The sequence below is a fragment of the Varroa destructor genome, unplaced genomic scaffold (genome assembly GCF_002443255.2).
Source record: "Varroa destructor unplaced genomic scaffold, Vdes_3.0 BEIS01000002.1, whole genome shotgun sequence".
Lineage (NCBI taxonomy): Eukaryota > Metazoa > Arthropoda > Arachnida > Mesostigmata > Varroidae > Varroa > Varroa destructor.
Window position 1 is genome coordinate 51,027,241 of NW_019211455.1, and position 19,695 is coordinate 51,046,935.

Below are 19,695 nucleotides of genomic sequence, written 5' to 3' on the forward strand. Positions count from 1 at the left end.
TAGAGAGACATGAACCGTGTTGCAGGACTACCTTCCCACCTCCTAACTGGCTGTCAACATCTAGTGGTGGTCGCGGACGCGAAGTGGTGCTTACATTCCACTTTATTGATTCGTATTAGGATATCTCAATTCTGACACAATGTGCGTCACGAGTTGTTAATAAAACGGGTAAACAGGTAGTTAAGGAATAACGTTAAGCAAAATGCTCAATTATGGATGCTGTTAAGCCACTGATTGAACGTGTTCACAATAACCGGAATACTCTTATTTTGGAAGTCTTATTTTTTTCAATAATATATTGAATGTTCAAAATATTTCATGTAGGATGCATATATTGCAGTACTCTATAAGATAAATTTTGCTTTTTGCTTCGTATGATCTATGAGATGTTCATCTGCAAGAGAACAATATAATAAAGAAACAAATTCTGTGAAGCTAAGTTTTTACCATTTTTTACTTAGCCTATCCTACAACTATTCATCTCATTACATAAACATCCCAGCGCTCGTGTGCGTCATAGACGGAACGATGTAATCGTAAGTGCATTATGACAATGAGCTTGCCCTTGATGAATCTTTGGTGCCCCGGCCCTGCTATGTACGTCTTCGTCGTATCACCTAAGCCTAAGTGTCTCGAGTTCTGCGTCCGAAGCCACCGTTAGACACTACGTCAGACGACTGGCTTCCAGCATGGAAAAAAGTGTCTCTATATCAGGACTTGAACTTCGACCAGCACTCGCAGTCGAGACTGCACGCGCAACTAGAATAACTCGCTGCCTATACACTTTATTTAGCATACCATTCATATACAATTAAGGAACCGTATCGCCAAAGTAGTCATGTGAGCTTCTCTTTTAGCTGGCACGAGTGGCGCCCTCTGGTAGCTCTATAGCCAAGCTGATCGTTGGTGAGCTTCTTTCTTTCTCCACTGGTATCGCTACAGGTTCCAATGTAAACAAAGCAACCGGTCAGCAGACAGCGTTTTCTGCCATCAAGGGAGCGCGCTGTGCAGACAAGCCCGTGAGCACGACAAAGATACGAATAGCGCCGTAGAGGCAAGTAGACTTCCATCGAATAGGAGGTTGGCCCGTTGTGCTCATCGTATATAAGCTCACTCCCTTGTCAAACAGCGTTCTGTGTGCTTACACAGCTTCATTGCACTGCCTCACGTGGCCCCAGCGTACGTAGAGGCTAAAGTCTTAGCGAAACTACTGTGTAATTCTCATCAAGCTTTGTCTGCTTGCTCCATCCTGTCAGTCGTTGTTAGCCTCACAGAAGCATCCCTGTCGGGTGACAATATGGCACTTCGAGTGCAATTCGAAAATAACAATGAGGTAGGCGTATTTTCGAAACTGACAAATAGCTATTGCCTCGTAGCTATCGGCGGCAGTGAAAACTTCTACTCAGTATTCGAAGGTGAACTCAGTGATGTGATGCCAGTTGTACACGCATCGATTGCCGGATGCCGCATTATCGGTAAGTGTAAATCGGATTACAATGCTAGAGATTTGCATTCTAGGCAAGTGTTATTTTGTGTAGGCTATATAACGGTACCTGAAAGCGTAGTTGTCTAGCGGTTATCTAGATTGTTCGAAACATATCCGGCCAAAAAGTACATGCTAGTACAATGTAGGGCGCGCCCGGGCAACTCAAGTCGGATCTAACAAGAGTTAGTTAAAGGGTTTGTAAATAAATGTTAATAAAAGGAGTTTTTATTGAAAAACACACGACTAAATTACTTGTCATTACCCATTATTATAAGCACTGAGTTGTGTACATTTTTGTGTTCCCACCCAGGTTGATAGGTAATTTCAATATTAGAATGTTGTTGTGAGAAAGCTTGTGATGATCTTCTTTAGTAATTGGCTGGTAAGAATGGATGCATGCGAACCTATATCGACCTAAGTGTTATTTTTGTTTGCTGGGTTTAGCCGACACACCGATGCAACAATGTCTCCGAAAAAAGAAGTAGCCAGTTTGATCGCAATTAAAAAGTAACTATCAATGCCAAGTCACACTGAAGAGCACAACTTGATATTTTAAAGATCTAAAGATATTTTTCTACAGGCGTTCTGTGAACGCCTTGAACTGCCGGAGCGCACTTTTAAACCGCGTCATAAAAACGTTGTTGTCGATAGGTACCGTTGTCGCGAGAGCACGCATGTACACGTATGTCAATCTGATTCTACGGTATGAATTATATATAGTCAAGTTGTCATCTGCATTTGCTCTAGTTTGAGACGAATTTCTTTCTAACGATTTACGTTGCTCTGTGCGTTTGTCTATTTACAGGTAGGTTAACTGCTGGAAATCGTCACGGGCTTCTTGTGCCATTTACCACCACAGACCAAGAGTTGCAACAATTGCGTAACTCACTACCAGATTCTGTGAAAATCCAGCGCGTTGAAGAGCGCCTCTCCGCACTGGGCAATGTGATCGCTTGTAACGACTATGTTTCTTTAGTTCATCCCGATATCGATAAGGAAACTGAAGAAATTATTGCCGATACCCTTAAGGTAAATAGTTTTATTATTATTATTAGGTTACCGACCAACAAATCATGCACTTTACAACAATTCATGCGCGATGTTTGAGAAAATTGGGAAATATATTTGACTCTAAGCTGTCGCAGTTCTACGTAGGATCTAAGCTGCAAGACATGGTGTTAACTCCTGATCTGGATCAATGAGATATAAACTTACAATCTTAACTGGTGCATTATTGATCTATGTTGTGTATTCATTTTGTGTAGTCTCACAGCGAGTGCTGTTTTCTCATCCTAATTTAATCAAGATTTTTTGCCTGGTCTTGTTAACAGGTGGAGGTGTTCCGTCACACACTTGCTTCACAAGCACTCGTAGGAAGTTACTGTGCTCTGTCAAACCAAGGGGGTCTTTTGCATCCCAACGCATCGGTTGAGGACCAGAAAGAATTGTCATCGCTTCTTCAGGTGCCACTTGTTGCCGGTAAGTGATTTTAACTCGGTGTCATTTGTTATCAGCAAGGATTTTGCGCGATTTAGCTTATTAAATTTTTTTCTTCTAATGAAAAAATGAACAGTGTCGAATCAGAAATGTCCACAAAGCAAGCTTAGCATTTTTTTTTGCTAACTTCACGGTAAATGCTATGTATTTTCTCGATCGGAGAGGATGGCTTTTTTAGAGGAATAAACTTAATGGATGTAATAGATCTGTTATAAATTCAACCAGTTACTTTGAAGTGTTTTTGAAACGAAATGGTAATCGCTAATTTTACCCAAATAGGCATTTCATTGACTTGAACTTCTTGAGTTCAGGTTATTTGATGTGTTCCATTTTTGGTATTTGAAATGAGTTTGGTTTATGAGTGAAATTGATCACTTGCCCTGCATTGAATTGCCCCCTTAGGTACAATCAATCGTGGTAGTAACGTTATTGGCGCTGGTCTCGTTGTAAACGATTGGGCCGCCTTCTGCGGAATGGACACAACTTCAACAGAACTTCAGGTAACGATGAAATGACACGTAATACCTAATATCATCGATAAATAATCTACACATTCTTTTAATGCGTGCTTATGAATTTCGATTTGACGATCTTTCGAATTTCTGTTGAACTAAACTGTATATTTAAGCATGTCGTAATATTTTTATTTGTGCCTTATGTACTGTGCTTTATTTGTATAAATGCACACACAGGTTGTCGAGAGTGTATTTAGGTTGAATGATGCTACAGTCACGGCTATCGGAACCCACTTGAAGAGCTCGCTGATCGAGAGCATGACCTAGATCGAGCAGTGTATAGAACCCCTCACTGTTATAATGCAGAAGCAAGAGAAAATTAAAGGCGAGTACTTGATGTGTCGTCAACGAAACCACTATCGTCTTAACGAATAGGCAGATGTCAATACTAATTAAACATACATCATGCGACTTGTGCAACAAAAAGCAGCTTGTTTTGAGTATATTATCACCGTGGAGGAAACACTATGTATTTCTAATAACAGTAATGGTAATAAAGATATCATGCACAATGTTAAGTAAACTAAATATCTGGTGTACTTCTGACAGAGATGAACTTTTTGTGGTGAACTTTTTACTCTAACAAGGCTGAGAAAACCGCTGAAAGCCAGGCTAATCCGTTTGCTATTGGGCCTTAAGGGTAAAGTGGTCACTACTTCTGCAATACCACAGTTTTAGCGAGATTTTATGGAAACCGTAGCGATATTGCGCCATATTTTATTGAGAACAATGGTCTATTGGCCTTGTGATGGATTTTTTTAAAGAGTTTAATGAAAATAATAATAAAAACTTCGTTAAGACTAAAGTCTCGAAAGTGTATCTCGGTCAAACGGATTACCTTCAGTAAAAAAAAAGTATATATTGGCTTGTCGAAAAAGTGTAGACTGCTTCAAGCCAAATATGGAAGAAAATTTTATATTTTAAAATAACGTTACTAAACTAAGTATGCGCTAAAGATCGATTGCATTCCGCAATTTCACTGGTAATGCCATAGTCGGATCAGTCTGAAATTTGTTTAGTTTCAGGACGAAAAATTTTGTTACATGATTTTCGCATCTTTCCGTTAAATTTAAATTAATACCATTAAAGAAGTTCTACAGAAATCGAACAGAAAGTCTGATGGTGGCAGTACGGCATTCGCCGTGCCCATCTAAGTTCTTTCAATATTTGCCAGAGAGCTAAACATGTGGTCCGGATTCGTCATAGTGAAAGATGATGTTCCTTCATTCTACAGTTCCGGTCATTTTTTAATAGCTTGTTGTAATCTTCTTAGTTGGTGACAGTAGAAATTCGAGTCAACTATTTTGCAGCTCATAATGCACGATTCCTATTTAATCCCACCAAAGACATAGGATCGTCTTCTTTGGGAATCAGTCTGGGACCTGCCACAGGTTCCCATTTTTTTTGCATATTATTGTCGTATGTGATCCACTTTCCATTTCCCGACAAGTGGTTCGATTACGTTGCATTTCTGTAGAGTTTTATAGATGAAAATACAACCGGGTAAATACTTTCAAGTCACTTTGTGTCAATTCAGGTCAAAACATCGAGATTTTTTGGAGTCAGCTATTTTAAAATGGTTGAAATTGTAGTAGTAATAGTAAAGGATATTTAGTTCCCTAGCGACACCATGACTACTCACGTATAGGTTCTGTCCAAATGTCGAAATAATTTCATTAACTATTTATGTAGTAGGTCGATCACAGCAAGGAGCTTTCGAAACGAAAGTGACAGAATTATCTTTAAGCCGAAATCTTCCGATAACGCGTTTTGACCATAAAGAACAATCTTTTGCGACCCGGGGCAACATGTATCCTATTATCGAAATAAAGCTTAAAATATACCCAATCTTCACAAATAATTTACACATCCTTAGGTTGCTGTATCTCTATTTACTACTATTTAGCTCATTTACTGCTGCCGAATTATCAGCTTTCAAATGATATTAATGCAGACTCACATTACCTAGCATAGTGGCCTTTGAGCCATTTAGCTAGAAAAATCGTTAGTAAAATTTTGAGAATTCTTTATATATACTTTTTTACTTAGCTGAATAAGTTTATGAACTTATAGTTTATTTAAGGGTTTCTAACTGAGTAATGGAGGTCATGTGCTTAAATACCATGCCTTTTCTTGCACGGAGGCGGATAAACACTACTACCAGGCGAAGTTCTCACTAGATCTAAAAATCTAAAAAATGTTTATACATTGTATACGTATTGTGTTTTTACTATACTGCCCATAATCGCAAGTGCGTCCTAACCTTATTTAGCTCATTTTAGATACCGTTTTGTTGAATCTACAGAGAACTGTATGAGTGAAAAGAGTCACCCAGTATCTTTAGTGTTAAATAATAAGGAGTATATAACATCAAGTTTTGCTGCGTCGTTTAGCAGAAGGGTAAGCGTTGTTTAGCCACACCCTTCATCACTAGTAACGACTGTTGCTGCGCGACGTATTTCGAAAAGCTGATAGCGCAAACGACTGGCGTTCGACGTGTGACGGTGTCTCCTGGGAGGCCGGCAGCTCTACTGGAAGCTAAGGGCAGCCCTTGCGCAGGCTTTGGCTAGCTCGGTAGATCCATGTCTCTGACCGTAAAATCACGTCGGTTATACGATCTTCCCGTTTGAGGTGCTGTATGCGTAAGGTGGGTTGTGTGTGATGGCAGAGCAGTCGATTCAAAGCTGGTTTTTCGTGTTTCCGCAGAGGCGGTGTCCTACACATTGGTGATATTAATTAAAAAAAAATGCATTGGATAGGATCTAGTGTAGTAACTAAACGATATTGCTATGTGGACACAGGGGAACACCGACTCCCCCTTATTGTCTGTGCGAATAGCATTGTCTTTTTACACTGAGGACGAGCGGAATAGGGTCCGCTAGTGTTCGTCATTATTCGGGGCGATGGAACGCGAAAGAACTGAATTAGTACTGCTATTAGTGTTTAGGCAGTGGCTGCTGAACCGATTCATTCATTATGGAGAAGGGATCGCCCTGAAGGGGCAGAAGTAAAAAATCATTGTAAACAAATTTCGTCTGCCATCCGCCTCGCATTGACGACTGTACATTTCACTCGGAAGCTATTTCCAGGCTAACAGCCGATGAAGAACAGTACGATCACTCCGAATCGTATCTTCTATTTTAGTTGTCGTGTAGATGGTAGCTAGAACTATGAGCCAATTTGCACATTGTACACTACATGTCGGTGTTTGACGCACAGTTTTACGGTACATGGTACGCACAACAATTTTATACATTCAGTTGTAAATAAAAGACTCCAACATTGTTTTCAATGTCTATCGTTGTAGATGCGTATTACACGAATTTGTTGAATGCTGGTTGGATAGATAACTGGGTAAAAAAAAAAGGTAGTCGGGTATTAGCCTAGCGCTCATCGAGAGGGTTTCGGATAGAAGATGGGTCGATTCGCTTAGGAGGCCGTACAAAATTCAAAGCTGTCAAAGGTTGCGAAGTCAGTCACATAGAACGAGACAGCAGGATATGGTAAATTCAGCTGATAAGCTGGACCAAAAGGCCGGATCAACGATCAGGATGTGGCATTCGTGTACGATGGATTGTCACTACTAAGTGGTGTCCTGTGCCATTGTTAATGGAAGTGCTGACAATCAGTAATGAACCTGCTGCCGACAACTATGTCAACCAATCGACACAAGAAAGCAAGGGCGCTGATTCCCGTCTGAGATTTCGGTTTAAGGGAAAGGAGATTCATATGCTATTTGAAACAAAGCAATTAGCGGAACTTCATGGATTGGAATACATAACACAAACGAATATACATATTTCATAAAATCCTTTGGCAGCAGCTGAGTTTAGTTTTTTAAGTAATCAAAATAAGAGGGCACTGACCAGTTTCTATTTAATTATTGTTATCCATATTCCCTTGTGGGCAGATCGTGTAATTACTGATTATTTGATGTTCAGTATTGATTACTATAGGTACAAATTGTTGTTCTCATTAGAAAACGATTATACTGAAAGCAAAAATCGATTCATTCCTGCGTCTAGTCAAGTTGATGAGTGCCTTTTTTGGACGCGTCCTAAGACCATCTGCCATTGTATGTGGTAGAGGTCATTTAACAACAAAAAAAATTATACTACTTCGATACAACACTTGGTTCAAGTTTATTAGCAAAGCTAACTCCGTGGAACGTGAGACAAATAGCGTAAGGTATGGCGCTTCTTCTGAGCAGCTCAAAGGAGTAGGCTGTAAGTGCGTAAACACACGACACGAACAACTTGTATTATAGCCACTATCGTCTCATGCAATGCCTTTAGTTACTTTATAAACATTTCTAGATGCATAAGTAAAGACTACATAAAAAAGCTTCTCTTCTCCTCTATACATATATATATATATATACATATATATATATATATATACATATATATATATATATATATAGGGTCTCTTGATTTCGCGGATTACCGACATGAAGTATAATTTGACGACTATTAGGACAAGGAACGCTGGCTAGCAGCTAGGCCCGATCGAAAGAACGTTGGCTGTTTTGAAAGGAGTATTTTGCCCCAGTGTTCTAACGCGTCCGTCGACCTGGTGTAAAGGCATAACATTACAATAGCACTATCCAAACAGACCAGATTTTACAAGAGGTCGCAGGGGCTCTTTGGAAAAAAGAAAAGGATAAATATACTATTTATCCTTTTCTTTTTTCCAATAAGAGTAAGATACTTCAGCTACAAACATTACAAATCCTAGTTTATTATATATACAACACTGCATCTTATATATTATAAGGGGTGCCGATTTGCTTGATAGGCTGTTTAATAGAAAATGTAACAACAGTAGTTTCGTACATATCCAAATTATAAAAGATCTAAGATTTCTGATAACATTTATGTTTTATCTTGTTTATCAAAAACGGAGCGTTTTACAGATATAGAATATAACTCTGTGAGAAATCGATCCATATCATCGACACTAGTGCTTAGAAAGTTCAATTCCTTATCCATCCGCTTGGACCGCCTCGTAGTGTTCCAGAGAGATTCGTATAATGGTTTCTGTTATGCAGAATCTAGCTTACCTGAAAATAGAGAGATCGCATATTAGTCTTAAAGTGCGTGTTAAACAACTGTTTCTACTTCCATAAAATCGCTTCGTTACTCCGTATACTAGTTTTTCCCACTAGGAGACATCCTCATCGTTTTCTCATGTTTTTCGTTTAATAACTATACACAAAAAAACTGATATTAAAAATGCCTTTTTATATATGTTTAATGACACCAATTGAATCGTTTGTTTCATGTAACAACTACAGAATTTCATTGTAAAGTATAAATGTAGTAATAAACAGAGAGATAACAAACGAAAATCAACGTCCTATCTATAGGCTTACGATTATTATTATTACATCTCAAGGCAATATTCATCTAAAGGCAATACATAGAAAATTGAGGTTCGATTATTTGATTCGAAGCTAAAAACTTTCTGTAGAAAAAAAGCAGAAAGAAAATACGATTTCACCTTACTTCCTACCCTGACTTTCATCTGAACATCAAGCTATTTGGATGCATAATAATCTATACTTTTTTTTTTTTTATATAAACAACAGGAGCATACAATGTGCTCCAGCGTTCTCATTCGCGAATGCTCCATTTTCGGAAACAAGAAGCCATCTTCAGACACGACTTGAAGCCGCTACGTTTCGATTCGGAATCGCACACCTCATCTGCCATGCCAGCAGGGCATGTCTAACCTATACACTAAATTACTCGGAAACAAAGCATTTGTTCTTAGCTAGCCCATTACATCCACTAATGCGTGTTTTTTTTGTTGTGCAATTATCACTTCGTCGAAGGTCTATAATCGGCTTATACCACGAGCCCCAAATGGCAGATGAAAGTGGCGAATCCATTTTTAGCTATACAGAGTGAAAAAAATGTGTTCAAATTTTAATAAAATGATTTTGTCGTCTGTTCTAGTCACCTATGGCATTACTGGCAACAAATATTGTTGTTGAGTATTTCCGTGTTTTTGACTTTTCATGGTTGTAGAAGAAGAGAAGGCGAAATTGCTTTTTGATACTGATACCCTCACATAGATATAGTACCCGATCAGAGCCAACAAAGGCCTGTCTGTCACAAGAATGAATGGGCAGGTACGAACAACCAGTAATGAAAGGGCCCATGGAAACGACCATTTATGTTCAACTAAAATTTTCAAGAAAACTATCTGGTCCATTAGGAGTTTTTGTTCTTCTTTCTCTATATATTTCAATCATTTTTTTTATAAAAGTGCTTTCTTTGACTACAGAACTAAGAGCTAAACATAGCAGCAGCTCAAGTGTGTGTGCGATGTACACGTTCTCCATATGTGTCAAAAAGGCGGATGTATTGCGAATCCGAGAATGTTTCAAACTGCTAAATCCGAAGGTCAGATAGTCTTCCACCACAGTTGTATCTGGTTGTTGCCTATGACGGCCGAAATTTCTGTTCATTCTAATGCGTAGCATCGTCAATCGCCTGATGGAAGCCTGATACGCTGCAAATTACGGTGGCTTCACAGAATGACGTTCCTTTCTTCCGTCTTTTGACTTTTCACTTTGACCTTGTTCTTCGTATCTTTCATAAATGCGTGAAAATAAAATTTATTTATAATTGAATTAAATTATTAGGTAGTTTAGCTGCAAGGCGTGCCGCTGTATGGGAATGAACAAACAACAGCCATCAACCAAACTTTGTATGTGCATATATAGTGTATTGGAGGTGGTGGAAAATTTTGCAAAGGCACGAGATAGACTAAGCTGTCCAGAGTTTTCACACATGTCTATTTTACATTTTTATTTAAATTCTAATTCTTCTGATTGTTATGATTTATGCATAAGTATATAAAACTATAAAAACATAGATATGTAAACAAAAGTAATTTGTCTGTCTTAGATTTGAATCAACACTGAAAGCTTTCAAAGGCAGCTTATCAACATGCGTGAGGGGATAAGATCATAGCGCGTATAAAGTAATACGTGGATATTTGTAAAAATTAACATTAAATTAGCGTAACAAACACATATAGAAATACTTTATTTGGCTTATCGTTTATCGGTTTTCATTTGTTATTCGATATTTACATTTGCACAGGACAAATACGGGATAGTTAGCTTATATCACTTGGGTCCTTGCTTTTCATCAAGACACCAGGAGGCAGAACTGCGTATGAGCGGAAGCTCTAATGCAATTTTATACTTTGGCGAGAATTCGCTGCCAGTATCCATTGGCTACGATCGGCCACTTTGGGCAGGCCCCTTGAAGGCATAAAAGTCTGGAGCGTCTCTTGCTACGAGCCGTCTTGCTTTAAGTTCTCTACTAGCGGAGGCATGCTTATCTATCATGTTCAATCTGTCTTCCAATGTATACGGTCAGATCATCAGTGTGCTAGTAGTTACTTGTACGAAGGTAGCGGCCATTATGTCGGAGACTCTACGTCAACGGCGACTTACACAGCAGGTCCTGTAGTCACCCGCGCCCCACGTGTGCCGTCCACACAGCAGTTAATAGAAGCTTGGTCGTCGCTCTCGGCTTTGCCTGAAGCTTGTGTGCACTTCGGCCCCGCGTTGCTACATTGGATATTGAATCTAATAGAGAAACTGGACAGGACTGGAGCATCGTGGGAGTTCCTTGAGGGCCATGGGGCCATGGACAGTGTTTGGGAGCGGCGTTTGGGAGCATTTGCACCGAGGGCGGGACGAGAAACACGCGCAGCTAGGAGACGCAGAAGCTCCATTAAGAGACCACAGAAAACATGTCCCATAGGAGAAGAAGTAGTGGGGAGGTAGGACATCTTAAGAAATCCTCTAGATCGTCCAACAGCAAGACGTTGTGACTGCGATGCGCGATTCGAACAGCGAGATCAAACAAGCCAGCATCTATGAGAAATTAAGTCGCGTGAAGGCTGACTGATTCTCTTTAAGCGGGTAGATTTGCTAAATCGTCTCATGAGAAGATTGCTAACGAGAATCATTGCGCTAAAGGGGTTGCTTTAGACCCGTAAAAGTGGACAAGATAGTACATTGGTGATTCAGTGAACCTGTTGTCTCCCAGAAAGTTCTATGTAGTGCTGAACTGTAATGAGAAACACTGTGGAATACGCTGTTAACATCACGGAGCACACAGACGATGCTAGGACGGATGAACCCATCTACTAAGGTTCGTAATAAGGGAGAGAAGCAGAGAACGCCATTTACTTTCTTATGCAGACTGATATTTCAGATGGCGGCAAACGAATATTGCTATACTACGAAACTGCACCTCGAGAGTTGTTTAGTTTATGGGAAGGCCATACACATACACGCATAAACGTTCTCATCGAATTGTACGCTTATCATGTCGGAACACATTATATCAGGAAGCGCTAATACGTTGCGATTTCGTCGAATCCGATTTTGTGTGCGCTACATATACCAGAGGTTATGGCTACCTTCTTGTGGGATACTATTCAGTCTGTGGTGATCTCGTGAAGAAAGACGCAGGATTTGTTGAGACCAATTAAAAATCACAAAAATTCTGTTACTAGACAAGTAGAAAAGCAGCTTTTTTTTAAATAGCAAAACTTCAGATAGCTCATCGGTAGACAATCCCGTTAAAATTACAGGGGTCCCTTGTGGCTTATAAAATCGTGCAACAATAAATGTACTTTTTCAATCTTCGGACATATTTCCTCAAACTAACCGCCATACGCGTGTATTAAACAGAAAGTAGTGCTGAATCGACTATCCGCATCCTATGCACACCCACCAATACTGTTCAACATTAAAGCAAATTTGCCCCATTGGTTCATTTTATTATTTGCGTGACGTAAGTGACGGCGCTCTTTGACACTGGTCATGTGCGGTAGAACGCTCTCAAAATCTTCTAGTCGTAACACAATTGTCTAGCTATAAAAGTTTCGCAGAAAATTCGCATCGTTTGTTGCATCATTTCAAAAACTCCGTTGGATTAATATCGGTCACCGATCTGCATTACTTAGGACTGACGAAATATGGTCCTCCGGAAACTGCTGTATAAATAATCGGTCCAATTAAAAATGAGGTTTGAGCTACTTACGCAAAGGTTATGACACAGAACAGGCAATCAAAAACAATAACATTTTTGTAGTTATTCGGTCACAGGCGGCTTAGTGGATTTACGACAACCTACTATTAGCAAATGTCTGACTGTTCAGCAGTTCGCTTGTAGGAGCTGCTGAACGGTTCACGCTGAGCAGCTGGTATACTTGGCGATCGAAAACCTGGTGGCAGCTACAAGCTGCAGCTCCTTGAATCTAAGAATTGCATTTATTGATGATATACGAAACCTGTCAGACCCTAGGGCCTTATTACGTCCTGTCCTTGGCTGACATTGGCGTCTGGTAGAAACTAGGCTCGTAGAGCTAGGAGGCACTAAGCTTAAATCTCGGACCTACAGCGGGAAGCTGGAACGAAATCAGGTTGGCGAACCGCGAAGGAATACTGCGCAGCATAGTGCTTAAAGCAGCTAGCTTGCCATATACATCGTAAAGGCCAGAGCACTTACCAGTCATAGAGAACCATGTGTACAGTAACTACGTTTTGCGTACGGTCGCAGAGAACGAGTCGCTCCCCTCCACCGCATCGACTTCATTTCTTGATTGCGCCGAATAACGCTAGCAGCAACGGCGGCAGCGGCGGTGGAGGACCAAACTGGTCAGCTGGCAGACCAAGCCAAGTGCAATGGAAATGGACTCAGCTCGCTCTGGCCCGTCGGTCGGCTGATCGCATTGTAAAATGGCCTTCCGTGGTATGACCACTGATAGTTTCACCAGATGGAGGGGTTCGTGCCGGCAGCAGCTACAGTTTTCCACATCTCGTTCCCCTTTTAGAGTTCGCGACCGTGGCGGGGTGCATTTGCGGGACTTGCGACTGCACGTTACGAGCCGTTTGGCGATTACGTTTGCTAAGGCCGGCGCCGAATAGCCGCTTGCGCTGTGGAAACCACAGCTTATATCGAGAAGCCTGCCACGTAGCCATTGCCTCAATGAGAGAGATCTGTGTTTTCAAGTGTGCAACAAAAAAAGCTGGGTCTGCTTTAGGGTGACGCCGCTTACAATAAAAATAACTAGAAAACGCGGGCTAGTAGTACGTTTTCTACCGTTTATTATATCATTTGTCTTTAAGAGTCACATAGAAAATGCTATTGGCTATGCCGCTTCTATATTGTTGCCAGGTAGTAGCTTTCATAACAGTATTACGCTTTCCAGTTTTTGCTTGGGTAAATATGAATAATGAAGCTTTTTATTTTTCAATCTAGTTCAAATTTCACTAATCTAATATAAATTATGCTGAATTTGTTTAGCCATTCGTTTGAGTTATACTTGTGCACTTTTTACAGGCACTAGTTTTTTTAAAAAAGCCCTAAAAAATAGAAATCCGCAAGATACCGAATGTTTGCTATCATCTCGCCCTTTTCTCAGCAATCTTCGATTCGAATTTACTGAACTATTCGTCCTGCAAATTCTTGCTCAAAAATCTGAAACTGAAGATTGATACGTTTGTGGGTGCTGTTGATGCGATGATGGCGTTGATGCCAACCATGGCGTTGATGATGTCTGGTTGCCCATAGGTCCGAACGGCTAATACATGCACATTGTGTTAGTTGAAAATTTCTTAATAATGAAAATGATACCAATATGCCAGAGGAACCCAAAGCGCATCTGGTGGCATACACAGATTCTAAATGATATGCTTTTCTCGAATAAATATAAGTGTGAGATCAGCAGGGCGCCTATTACATTGATCATATAAGTTGATCACAGTAGACAGTGTGTCTATTGAACCTTGCCTTTCGCTCTGTTTTCTCAGGAAAATATTGTCAGTTATTGTTTTCTATTGTTCTCCTTGGGACATCCTTGGCAATCATTGCTTTTTTAGTATCTGTTGAATTGACCACGACAAACTTCGGCTGTTTCACACTGATTCTGCTAGTATCAACCAATGGATTCACTAGTCAGTAAGTGACAGGAATGGATAAAAGAAGGCCGTTAACAATCTTATGTTTAAAATTTATCCGATTTGGCAATGCTGTCAATTGTGTCCAAAACAAACGGACACATTCGTAGATTTAATGTGTGCAACTTCCTTATACATATATATATATATTACAGCTTGAGAGCTTTACTGTGTATCGTTAGCAAAGGTTTTATGGCACGCTATTTTTGCGGCATCATTTTTTCTTTGTCATTATTTCTAATTTTTTATGGCACATTTTGTCAAAGCTTGCTTCTTCCATTAAGGAACTCGTATTGCACCACGACCCTCGTCTGCTGGTGTCGGCGTTAGCGCCAAAGTTACCAAAAGTCATGTTGTTGTTATGTGACGTCTCTTTAAATTGGGTCCTGTTTGTCGGCCAATAACCGGTCGCGCTGCGCTAGCAAGCCGAAGCCAATGTCAACATTTTCGAATGATAATCCATAGAGTCACTGATGTGGCCAGCAGTAGTGGCGACAGCTGGTGAGTAGGATTTACCTCTTTGTGTTGGATAGTTAGATCGTTCAAGTGAAGTTCTTTGTTTGGTGTGCGTAATGTCTTTCGTTCCCCTTTTGAAGCTTGTTTGTGTCTGCCTGCCTGGCTGTCATGACTAGCAGCGCCGCCGCCGCCGCCATTGCCATCGCCATCGCCGCAAGCAGGTCTCTCAGCTTACTGCTTATTTAGGCAACCGGGGTCAATCGTGTGTAGTGTAAGTAGAACTAGTAGAAGTAATCGTGGCAGTAGAACGTTTGGTCGATGATTACCCAAAGGGGGATAGAGGGAAGCGGTGGGTTTGGGCCTGTTACTAGAATTTACGGTTGATGCTGCTGCTGCCTGGAATCTTTCGGCTATTGAATCAACCAAAATGAAGTACAGTAGAAATTTCGCTAGAAAACAGATATGTATTCGTAACGTCGATGCATTGAAGGGTGTTACTACTTAAAAACTAGACCATGCGAGATTACGGTTGCTTATTACGCTGTACGCCAATGACATGGCAAGATGGCTATACAAGGTAAGCAATTTCGCTATGTGGATTAATGTACTCAAGTGACTGTTTCTCTTTCTCGAAGTTTTTCAGACTACAGATTTTTGTCTCGCAACAGCATTGTCCTGTGCTCCAGCAAATTGTTTCCGGTACTATAATGCCTTCAGTAAATGTATCGCGCCACAAGGGTGCGCGCATCGTTTGGCCAGCACCACGTGTGTTCCATCAGAGCACATTGCTATATTCAAGTTTACCGAGCCCAACCTTACGGCAATCCGTCGAGGAGTGGAGATCATGGATATCTCCGATAATCGAAAAATTGTCTCGTTCAAGTGTGGACAACCCAAGTGAAAATCCTTTAGATAGCGAAACATTTACAATTCATGTTGAATGTCAGCTACAAGTGGTGGAAGCACGAGACAATTTCCTCTGCTGATTAATTACAAAGGGTATCATTCAGCACTGATTGCTCTTTTCTGTGCATATTAATGTATGGTTTTTTTACAAAATCCTCGTCAAATACAGTTCTGTCATGAAGTTAAAACACCTTGAACGATAGACTACGATTTCCAACAGTTAAGATGTCCTACCAGTGTGTTACTGTTTGTCACGTATAGTATAAGGTTCAAAGACTGAGAGGGAAACCTCCATATTATCCACTGTTCCATCCACATCTTGTAAAACGGTCAGTGATTATTACAGATTTAACTTGACAAATACCATAACGTCACCTTGATGGATCAGAGGGAGGCAGCAGAAACTAACCCAACGGGTCCTTTTCTCATTTTCGCACCGTACTTTAAATAGGGAATTAGAGGTATATAAGGGTTAATTGGTATTCAGTATCCAAACCCGTAGAATAAACATATTGTATTTGCTACCGTCGTATCCGCTGTCTTCTTTAAAAAATTTCACACTGGCCCGAACACGGTCCAGCGTGCGAGTGTAGACACAGAGTCAATTTTCCCGCCAGCTCCTAGAGCATCTTTCATGACCATTCAACACATGCAACATTAGAAACTTGTATGAATTATCGTACTGTGTTCGCTTATTCAGCTCACAGTAACAGCATATGATACCTGGTAAGTGAGCAACATTTATGAAAACAAAGTAGCTAACTTTATCATTAAATTTTACTACACGTGGACCCATTTGAAGCAGATCTTAACGGCGCCTTGAAGCAAAAAAAAAAAGCACCAAATCGTAGATGGCAAGCAAATGAACTCTCTCTATTAGGAGGTATTAGCTCTCCTAATGTGCGAAAGACAGATTATACCACACTTGAACAGAGTGCAAGTTCCCAGCTGCATTGATAGAACATAAGCTACACGTTGATGCAGCACGTTATCACCGAATAGACTTTCCCGAACTTTCCAACATGTGCCACTCGAAAGCATATCGTCGCTAAAGAGTTCCTGGGCTAAATTCTCTCATCTAATAGGCGACACCAATAAGTTATACCGATACTGATAAGTTCTAGACACATACAGTTCCTGCAGACGATTACGTTATGTCAAATTACGTAATCAACTGTTTTTACTAGTTACCCATATATGAGCATGCGATTGTAAGAACGCGATATGTCTACGCAATAGACATACTATTGTCACTGGCGGCATACGGTGGAGAATAGTCAATCATTTATTATACTTTTACACTTGAGCGCAAATTGGCAAAGCTAGCACTATAAGCAGATGCAGTACCGGATTACGCGGATCATTTTCGTGATGATTTTTTCATGGTTAAAAAAAAAAAAGCCGTTTTATTGTTCGCCCGCCTGGTGATTGCCTTTTATGAGGAAGTCTAACGAAAGGCCCGAGGCCCTGCCAAGACGCCGCGCGCTGTCACCTCTTACGGTGCCATCTCAAATCGATGTGGGAATGGATGCCGTTATACAGTCAAGTTCAGTCAACCAAAAGTCTTCACTTCGCGCTTGCCAGCTCTGTGGTAGTGGTAACCGGTCGGCTCCGCTCCTTGTAATACATAATAATAATAATGAGTCGATGCTTTCGTTATTATTGGTCTTCGAAAACAGCGACTAAAGTCGGCGTGTTGTGCTCGTTGTAACGCATCCCATCTCTCCAGAGCTAAAATTACAACTCAACAAACGCCGACGAAAACATTTGACGAACGAGAACAGCCATGAGTTACGTTTGGTGTCGTTTCCCGACCTATTTTAGCCCAAGGTGGGCCGGGCTAGGACTTATTTGCAAGCTTTGAGCTGGGTAGAATCGAGGTTTAGTACACAGCTAGAGAATGAGCCGAATAAAAAAAAATCAAACCAAGTTGAAGTTTGTCCTAAGTGCGACACACGATCTCGGTGTCAGTGGACAGCTGGCTGTTCATGCTAATGTTGGATGAGTCGCTTAGTTGCAGTCCACAAGGTTCCTGTATGTGTTCCGGCTTGTTGATCGATATAGAACCAACAATAAGCGTATATATATAATTGTTTATTATGCAACAGTGGGCGAAAAAGCAATGGCTCCATTAATGTCGAATGTATGTGAGCACTTTAAAGCCGGTGGTGAAGAACCGGCATAATAATAACTTACGGCATGGATGATTATTATAATTTCTCAGCGAAATTTTGTTTGAAATTACCGCTCCATTTAGCCTGGCTTCGTATAAGCTGTTACTCGTAACCTAAATCTGTCAAATTTATTGCATTTGTTCTTTCTAGTCAAAGTCGACATAGCTACCACAGCAACAACAACAACAACAACAACAAAGGCCGAATCGCTGGACGAGCTGTCCTTGATTCAAAAGGGCAGATTCCAAGTAATTTTCAAGCGAACAGGCTCTTATATAGGCCATGTCTTCTATTCCACTTGATAGCTTTGGAGCCATTGATTTTGAAATCTCGTATATTTGATAACTTTTGCCGCCACTCTGACGTCATACAGGTGCGTCATTTTCATTGTCCAGCAACAGGTCCAATAAGAGGGGCAATAGCAGCAGACAGCTCTCACCAACACGAATGAACTGATCTAGCGAAGGAGGCAACTCCTCCGTTGGATGATATGAGGATTCGACGAATGGATAACAGACGACGGAAGAATGTTTCATGCGCGCACGCGAGTGCCAGTATGTATCCTCTATATGTATATACCTATAGAGATAACGTCTTCCCCGAGAACAGGTATTGTATCTTCCAGTCCGCTAATGAATATACAAACGGCTGCGTTATTTTACAAATGTTTCAAAAATGCCAACTATTATTCCAGGTGGCAATATAGCTGCCGCTGCTGCTAAGAGGGCATTGAGTATAGAATAACGCCATTACATACGAGAACCTACTGATTGCTGGCCGGCGAGTGCTTTCTTATTGACCGATCAAGCACTCGACAACTGTCATCTTAACAATGGCAGATTAATTGGTATTCATTGTCATATGGACAAGCTGTTGAACCGTAAGACCCAAATATACTACAAATATATAAGTAAATGCGATAATCGTACAGCGAACGCTGTGGGGTGTCTTCAACACGATCTTCATACGCTCAATAGTCGAAAGCGACAAATCAAAGGGCAAAGAAGATCGTGCCACCTGTCAAACAAACAAAAACACTCTAGCCGAGATGACCATGATACCAGCGAGTAGACGAGCACTAAGATTTAGAAAGCTATCCTTTTAAATTTTTCCAGTGTTGTCCTCTTAAAAACAGTAGTGATACTTCGCAGAGAAGTCCATTCAGCTGAATCGTACGTATATATTTGGCTATATAAACGAATCCATATTTTCCTATTGAATATAGTGCTTTACGAAATCAAGCGTATTTTATTGTCTCGTCTGCGGAAGGCTATAATGGGAAGCTGTAACTAACATTTGTTCGTGTTTGCCTTTCGAATGTTATGTGCTGAGAGATACGGTATGATTTGTCGAACCGAGACCACGAGTGCCGCCCCCTACATTTCTGATAGAAATGAGGGCCAAGCGTCGGGCAAGAATACGACTGGTAATTTAAATAGCCTTTGCGACTGCTATAGCAAACGCTAGGCCATTGTGACCTATTGCCCTACCACGATGTACAAACGACGTGAACCCAATGGCGAATACAAACATACTGTTTCTCAATTTAATTGTTATACGATTTCAAAGCAGCGTGTTTCCATTTAGCTCATGATGGGAGATGGTCCTTTGTTAACATTTCTTGCCAATAAAGTTCATCAGACGTCTGACAAATGGACCAGTCCA

General features: G+C 40.6%; 3 protein-coding genes across 7 annotated transcripts in view; 1 reads left to right on the forward strand and 2 right to left on the reverse strand.

Annotated features, from left to right (window-relative positions):
• Positions 1-19,695, reverse strand: part of siz (Brefeldin-resistant Arf-GEF family protein schizo) — a gene marked incomplete in the record, with an annotated part of 514,736 nt that overhangs the window by 227,910 nt on the left and 267,131 nt on the right.
• Positions 978-4,026, forward strand: eIF6 (eukaryotic translation initiation factor 6). Its single transcript, XM_022791146.2, has 5 exons — positions 978-1,475; positions 2,292-2,515; positions 2,818-2,965; positions 3,386-3,483; positions 3,676-4,026. The coding sequence occupies exons 1-5, from the start codon at positions 1,298-1,300 to the stop codon at positions 3,763-3,765; spliced, it is 738 nt and encodes a 245-aa protein (XP_022646881.1). The 5' UTR covers positions 978-1,297; the 3' UTR covers positions 3,766-4,026.
• Positions 1,343-19,695, reverse strand: part of LOC147757965 (uncharacterized) — a 131,691-nt gene continuing 113,338 nt past the window's right edge. For 3 of the 5 annotated variants that reach the window (XR_015322419.1, XR_015322421.1, XM_086981863.1), the window contains one exon: positions 1,343-8,560. Coding sequence is in view for 2 of the 5 variants with exons in the window: in XM_086981863.1 (XP_086837989.1) it covers positions 8,557-8,560 (4 nt within the window). In the remaining 3 variants the exon portion in view is untranslated. Of the gene's footprint in view, positions 8,561-13,043; positions 13,786-19,695 lie in introns of those variants that run through there. The other 2 variants (XR_015322420.1, XM_086981862.1) reach the window with 2 other exon arrangements.

Excerpts from the sequence above, each read along its gene's own strand:
- eIF6 (XM_022791146.2), top strand. The coding sequence starts at position 1,298 with ATGGCACTTCGAGTGCAATTCGAAAATAACAATGAGGTAGGCGTATTT. Across the intron at positions 1,476-2,291 it reads TGCCGGATGCCGCATTATCG|GTAGGTTAACTGCTGGAAAT; the intron begins GTAAGTGTAAAT and ends GTCTATTTACAG. Across the intron at positions 3,484-3,675 it reads CAACTTCAACAGAACTTCAG|GTTGTCGAGAGTGTATTTAG; the intron begins GTAACGATGAAA and ends ATGCACACACAG.